Source organism: Giraffa tippelskirchi, chromosome 8 (assembly GCF_054371585.1).
Source record: "Giraffa tippelskirchi isolate mGirTip1 chromosome 8, T2T-mGirTip1v1.2.pri, whole genome shotgun sequence".
In the NCBI taxonomy this organism is placed as follows: domain Eukaryota; kingdom Metazoa; phylum Chordata; class Mammalia; order Artiodactyla; family Giraffidae; genus Giraffa; species Giraffa tippelskirchi.
In genome coordinates this window covers 142,959,788-142,966,603 of record NC_137282.1, presented here as the reverse complement: position 1 = coordinate 142,966,603, position 6,816 = coordinate 142,959,788, and the positions used below count along the sequence as shown (strand labels likewise).

At 46.1% G+C, this 6,816-nt stretch overlaps 1 protein-coding gene across 1 annotated transcript; it reads left to right on the top strand.

Moving 5' to 3' along the window:
• The first annotated feature begins 32 nt into the window (after positions 1-32).
• On the top strand, positions 33-6,314 carry MRPS18B (mitochondrial ribosomal protein S18B). Its single transcript, XM_081522938.1, has 7 exons — positions 33-118; positions 1,448-1,556; positions 1,831-1,928; positions 2,056-2,124; positions 3,568-3,634; positions 5,112-5,171; positions 5,754-6,314. Exons 1-7 carry the CDS (start codon positions 41-43, stop codon positions 6,047-6,049), a joined length of 777 nt encoding a protein of 258 aa, XP_081379064.1. The 5' UTR covers positions 33-40; the 3' UTR covers positions 6,050-6,314.
• The last annotated feature ends 502 nt before the right edge of the window (positions 6,315-6,816 follow it).

The following is a 6,816-nucleotide window of genomic DNA, read 5'->3' as shown; positions in this document are numbered from 1 at the left end:
GTCTCATTTGCGGGCTTAGCCGCTTTGCGGGTAGGTCAAGATGGCTGCCTCTGTGTTGAACGTGGTGCTGAGGCGCCTTCCTAACGTTTCGCCCTTCAGAGGTACCTACGGAGTTCAGGTAACTCCTTGGGGCACATTTTGTACAACCTCAGATTTGGTTGTACCTTCTCTAGCTCGTCGCTCCACTGCCGGGAATCCAGGAGCGGAGACCTTCCCAAGTGCTTATACATTGGCTGTCAAGGAAACGTTTTGCTTCCACCATCCTCCCCCTTCCCCTCTCATTCTTCAGTACAGCGCGTTTTCTAATCTCGAGACAAGGGTAAAGAGCCAGGGTTGGATATCATTCTCTTCCCAAGTTTCCGTCTTGGCTGAATAATTAGGCGATGGAATGGATTGGACCCCTTGGCCAAACACAAACCAATTGTTAACTGTATGGTGGTGTCTGAATCTTCGATGCCCCAGAGTGTCATTGGGTTGTGAGGGACACTTAACTACTTCCAGCCCGGCTATCGCTCAGTAAAGCCAGGATACATTCTCACTACCGGGGGACCAGTTTCTCGGCTCTTTATCTCACTCAATTAGTTTCTTACCAAGAGCATACACTAGAGCATAACTACTTTGGATTGAGGTTTCCCCTCAGCCACACGTACTCACCACCCTGGAGATTCTTGGTAGGACAGATTCTTGATGGGGCAGGGTGATTTTGGAAGGCTTGCCCATCTGCCACTCCCTAAAGTGGGACTGAAGAGTGATGAGAGGGGCTACCACAGAGTTAATTATAGACTTGGTAGCTTCAGACATAGCGTTAGGACTCAAGTTTGTTCTGCCATGTGGAATGTAGACCATCAACTTTTTATAAGACCGGGCAACTCAGTGATTCAGGATTCAATTGAGTTGGGAGACTCACCTGTCCTTTACATCCTTTTCGTACCACACATCTTAACTCCAAGAAGATAGACATTCTCCCTTTTTCTCCATTACACTGAGTTCATCTCAGGAAGCACAGAAATATTATGTGTGCCAGGTTTTTGAGTTGTCTTTTCAAATTTGCTTCCCAGTCACCTATCCTATTTATCTTCTAATGTTACCTTTTCTTGCAAGATCCAGCTGGAGGAGGGATGCCGGTTGTTGATGGTGTAGATTTAATAAACCAGTCAGTTCTTGTCCTTGAACTCAGTGTCTCATTTTCCCTCTGTTGTTCAGTTGTTCAGTTGTGTCCGACTCTGCGACACCATGGACTGCAGCACACCAGGCTTCCCTGTCCTTCACTGTCTCCTGGAGCTTGCTCAAACTCATGTCCATTGAGTTGGTGATGCCATCCATCCATTTCTGTTCTGCCCCTCCTTTAATCGGTTCCCCTCTGTTGCTGATGGCTTAAGTTTAATAAACCAATCATGTTGTGTCCTTGAACTCTTGTCTCATTTTCTCTCTGCCCCTTCTTTTATAGATTCCCCTCCAGACTCTTTGCACCAAAGTCCCCCCTGAGGATGATTCTTTGCCCCCAGTTCCTGTTTCCCCTTATGAGGATGAACCCTGGAAATACCTGGACTCAGAAGGTACTTGTTTATTTTTTTAATATTTATTACTTATTTATTTGGCTATGCCAGGTTGTAGCTGCGGCGTGTGGGATCTAGTTCCCTGACCAGGAATCCAACCCAGGACCCCTGCATTGGGAGCACACGATCTTAGCCACATGCCTACACCACCAGGGAAGTCCCCAGAAGGTACTTCTTAATGGACAAGGGGCGTGTCAAGTGAGGTCTGAAATAAGTGGACAGAGACACCTCACCACCATCACCCAGGAATAGCTTGTATGGTCTTTCATTTCAGAATACCAGAACCGCTATGGTTCTCGCCCTGTTTGGGCTGACTACCGCCGAAACCACAAAGGTGGAATACCCCCACAGCGGACTCGAAAGATGTGTATTGTGAGTTTCTGAGGATGGCACATGGATGGGATGTGGAGTGGTGCTGGAGGCCATAGTGACAGAGGGAGCAGTACTTTCTCTGACAGGGCTTTGAACATCTTCACCTGCCTGTTCCTTTTCTCTACAGCGTGGAAATAAAGTTGCTGGGAACCCCTGCCCCATCTGCCGGGATCAGAAGCTGCATGTCGACTTTAGAGTAAGGAGAATCTTGTCTTCAGTATAAAGACTTGGAGCCTCTTTGCAGTACTAAAAAAGATTACCTTATGTGCCCCATATTTCATATCCTGGGCCCCTAAAGTCCATTTTGCATTGACTTTCTGGCAATGTAAAAACATTACTCTTTCCAGCCTTTAGTGTTTATTTACTTATGGCTGTGTTGGGTCTTAGCTGTAGCACACCAGCTGGCAAGGGCATCTCTCTATTTGAGACAAATGGACTTAGTTGCCCCGAGGCATGTGGTATCTTAGACTAAACCCTCGTCCCCTGCTTTGGAAGATAGATTCTTAACCACTGGACCACCAGAGAAGCCTCTCCTTCCAGACTTTTGCCTTCTACTATGGGTTATATATAAAAGATTCATTTCTTACTTGTGAAGTTTACAGTCTAAATTGGCAAGAGAAATGCTCATTTCTGATGAGAGGGAAATGTCCAAAGGTTCATTTATATCAATCAGTTACTTTCAGGTAGATTGGACTAGTTTTTTCCTGAGATTTTCTTTATTTTGTTGTCATTGATGTTTGATCGCATGTCAAGACTTGGACGGGGAGGGCAGATACACGAAACAATGTATAATCTAGTTATTTTTTCAAAAAAAAAAAACAAACCTTCATTGTGAGGAGGAGAGGACTTGTTTCTTAAAGGATTCAGAAACTATAAAGATGACAGTGGAAAAGTGCTCTTCTGTATTTGCAGTATTAGAAGATAGTAGTGCAGAAACTGGCTGGTCATCAGGGAGGTTGGAGAGTATTCATATGTCAGTCAGCAGAGGCAGGTATCTGATTGCTTCCAGGCTTTTTCTGATACAGGTTGTAGAGGAGTCCAGGAGATACTTCTCAATTTCAGCTGTGTATTACTAGTTACCAAAAAAAGGCTGTAATCGTTTGATACAATTTATAAGAAATTGCATGACTAAGGGAGAGAGAAAGGTTACAGATGGAATAGTGCAGATGAGTCCGCCTGCCATTGCACTCTGCCAGTATACCTGTTTTTCCTTTGGGAGTCTCATCACCTGTGATTAATTGCTGGCTGGGAGTCATTCTAACAGTTAAATCTCTAAAATTGATCTTAACAAATGTATACATTACATATAACATACCTTCATATAAGTTAGTCACTTATAAACATATAACACATAGTACATTTTCTGGGTGATTTCAAGGGTTTGCCACCCTGCTGTCCCTAAGTTGTTGCATGAAGAGCTGACTTTTGAACCTGACCCCTGCAAAACAGAATTCTTTGTAAGTCTCAGTGACAGAATGTAGGATGTGAAATGGTTAAGAGGCCAGGAAAGAGGAAAAGTTTGCAAGAAAATGTGTTCAGTAAAGGGATGGGGCTGAAACTGGGACATGGTGATTAACCTCTAACCATTTTGCTGACTTCCCTTTCCTCTCTCTTGTTTTTCCACCACTTTTCTCTATAGAATGTGAAGCTCTTGAAACAGTTTGTCTGTGCCCACACGGGTATCATCTTCCATGCTCCATATACAGGTAAGCCCATCATCCCCATCACCACCAGAATAGCTTTTTCTTACAGCACCTCTTACATTTATTAAGACAGACGACAGGTGTTTCCTGTCGTCCTGCCATTAGGCTCCTACTAATGACATAAAAAGTAGGATGGAAACTTTTGGAAATCTTGATCTAATGGGAGTAGTCATATGCTGAATAAATTACATGTGGACAAAAGATCCAGGTGAGTACTGATATAAGCAAACTATCTAAATGAAGCTCTTAAAAGATAATGGTGCTGATTGTTTCCTTTCTCTACGGTCTCTTCACTTTTCTGGAAGGCTTTCTCATAAATTGACTGTTTTTTAATGTGATTGACAGTTCAGTTAGATTTCCCAAATTTGGTGTAAGCTCACCAATTCAAGACTACATCTGTTTATTCCCTAACTACAACCACAGGCCAAATCCAGCTCACTCTCATGTCCATTTATTTTCATACTGTTTACGACTGCTTCCAGGCTGCAGTGGCAGAGTTGAGCTGAGACAGACAATAATATATGCCTAAAATATATACCACAGTGCCGCTGGCGTATGGCCCTGTACAGAAGCTGTTTGCCAACCTATGTTCCAAAGCAAGATAAATTTGCAAAGAATAATCAGAATCCATCCTTATACGGGGTGGTACCCTGGTCTGTGGAGTTTGGTTTTTCAAGGAGTTGTTTTTTTTTTTCTTTTGGCTGCACATGTGGCTTGTGGGAATTTTAGTTCTCTGACCAAAGGTCAAACCCAAGCCCTCAGCAGTGAGAAAGAGGAGCTCCAACCACTGGACCCCCAGAAACTTCCCAGGGAGTTTTAAGAAGAGTTTTATAGTCAAGCTGTAAAAGGCTGAAGGAACTATTTTGCCACTTTCTCAGATAATCTTCCCCAGATCTGATATCCTTTCTTCCTTTATTGAATCTTTCTCTGTGGATTGTCCAAGTCACCCCTTTAACCACATTTTCCTTTTCTTTTTAATATTTATTTTTATTTATTTATTGGGTTGTGCCAGGTCTTAGATGTGGCACACAGGATACTTGAACTTCTATTTGTAGCATATGGGATCTATATTTGCAGCATGCAGACTCTTAGCTGTGGCATGTGGGATCTAGTTCCCTGACTAGGGATTGAACCCAGGTCCCCTCCCATTGGGAGTGGGAGTCTTAGCCACTGGGCCACCAGGGAAGTCCCACCACACTTGCCTTTTGAATGGTGTTCTGCTCCCTATCCTGAAGCCTTTACCATTAAATGGCTTCTCTATACTGGCCAGACCCTCCTAAGTCTTCATCCTGGTTCTCAGAGAATGTTCTTGCCACTGAGCAGAAGGGGAAACTGAGGCTCATGGAGAGGTCAGGGGAATGGGGTCATGAGGTAGAGCTGGTCTTCCGTAACTAACCCTCAATCTCCATATGGAAGCAGGTGTGTTCTTTATTTACTAGGTCTTATGAAATGAGCTCTGTGTTCTTTTTTCTCCCCACAGGGGTTTGTATGAAGCAACACAAGAAGTTGACCCAGGCTATCCAGAAAGCCAGGGAGCATGGTGAGCATAAGAAGGGGCCCAGGGCAGTTTTCTTAGGCATAAGGATAGTGACTTAGGGCTGGAGAGTGGATATAAATGCTCCCAGCTATCTGAGAAGTAGCACCCAACATGTTCTTCTCAAGAATCTCCTTTCATCATTCCACTGTCCTTTAGTTTCCTCTCCTGAGTCTCTTACCCTGTCATTGCCCTGTCCCTTTGTTCTTTCTGTGCTTTCTTATTTTGTAACTGTTGGTCCCAGTGCCATGGCTAGATTATAAGAGCTTTATATAAATTTTTGACCCTGGGCTCCATGACACTTTTGCACAAGTTAGGAACTGGTAGCCCTCTGTTAGGGCAGATACAGCTTCCTCACCCTGGCACAGGACTGCACAGCTTGGCAAGCAAGAGCCCAGGCAGCACATCAGCCCCACACTTGCCCCCTTGGCCAGTTACCTTTGGGTGGCACAGCACATGCATAAATGTACCCAGTGGCTCTGATTGGTCCTTCCTCCTTTTGTAGGTTATTTTCCTTATTATCTTTGTTAATCTGAATTACCCCTTTCCTCTCCCCTGGCTTTCTCTCTTTTATTTTTAACCCCCTAGGTCTCCTCAGTTACCACATTCCCCAGGTTGAACCCCGGGACCTTGACTTCAGTACCTCTCATGGAGCTGTGAGTGCTACTCCACCAGCCCCGACTCTGGTTTCTGGTGACCCCTGGTATCCATGGTACAGCTGGAAACAGCCACCAGAGAGAGAGCTGTCCCGCCTTCGCCGGCTCTACCAGGGCCATCTCCGAGAAGAAAGTGGCCCTCCACCTGAGTCAATGCCCAAGGTGCCACTCAAGGCCCCCACTGAAGCCACCTCCACTGAGCAAGCGGGCCCCCAGAGTGCTCTGTAGGAGGTGTAGCCTGGGACGGGAACCGGCAGGTCTCCTACACAATATTTCATCCTGAAGAGTTGTGTCTACTTTTTGGCCAGTGGCAAGCTCAATCACCAGAGATGATTGTTGGTGAAAGGGATGAATACACATGAGGCTGAGGGAGGGCAGTAGATTTGTATGGGAAACCTCAGCCCCTGCTGTTGTAAATAGATGGGTTATACATTCAGTTACTATTTCAGACTTGTGCCAGCTGCATTTTCCCACAATAAAGCTGTATCCTGTCTCTGGGCTGAATTTCAAATGAATGCTATGGTGGGGGTGGGGGTTGGGGTTGGTGAGGGAGTGGGCAGTGGGTGCTGCTGTGGGGAGAGGAGTGGTGAGGTTTGAGCCAACCCTGCCGGTGGACTCTTGGGACCAGAAGCCACCTGAAATGGCAGTTGTACCATTCTCTCTTGATCACTTTTGGCCCCTTATGCCGGAGGCACAGTGTTCTTACTATACCCAGCTGTTCACTGAGGGGCTCAAAGGTTTGGAGAATGAGACACTAGGCCCCAAAAATGCGTTGCTATGGCGCCCGCTGCCGCTGCCGTGGGAGGCGAGGATGGGGTGAGTGTTGTTGCTAAGCGACAGCTGGTCTGGCAAGAAGATTGGGGTCTCCGGGGCCAGCTGCTGCGATACAGGCGGGTGGTGTTGGAGGGGAGCGCGGGGAGGGGCGGTCCCCTGGGGACCTGCTGGCGCCGCAGGGGAAATACAGATTGCGGTGGGAGGGGCGGAAGTGACGTCGC

What these genes read in the sequence shown, in the direction of transcription:
- MRPS18B (XM_081522938.1), top strand. Translation starts at nt 41, where the DNA reads ATGGCTGCCTCTGTGTTGAACGTGGTGCTGAGGCGCCTTCCTAACGTT. An exon ending in GAAATACCTGGACTCAGAAG is followed by an intron (nt 1,557 to 1,830) that starts GTACTTGTTTAT and finishes CTTTCATTTCAG; the next exon opens with AATACCAGAACCGCTATGGT. An exon ending in CCAGAAAGCCAGGGAGCATG is followed by an intron (nt 5,172 to 5,753) that starts GTGAGCATAAGA and finishes TTAACCCCCTAG; the next exon opens with GTCTCCTCAGTTACCACATT.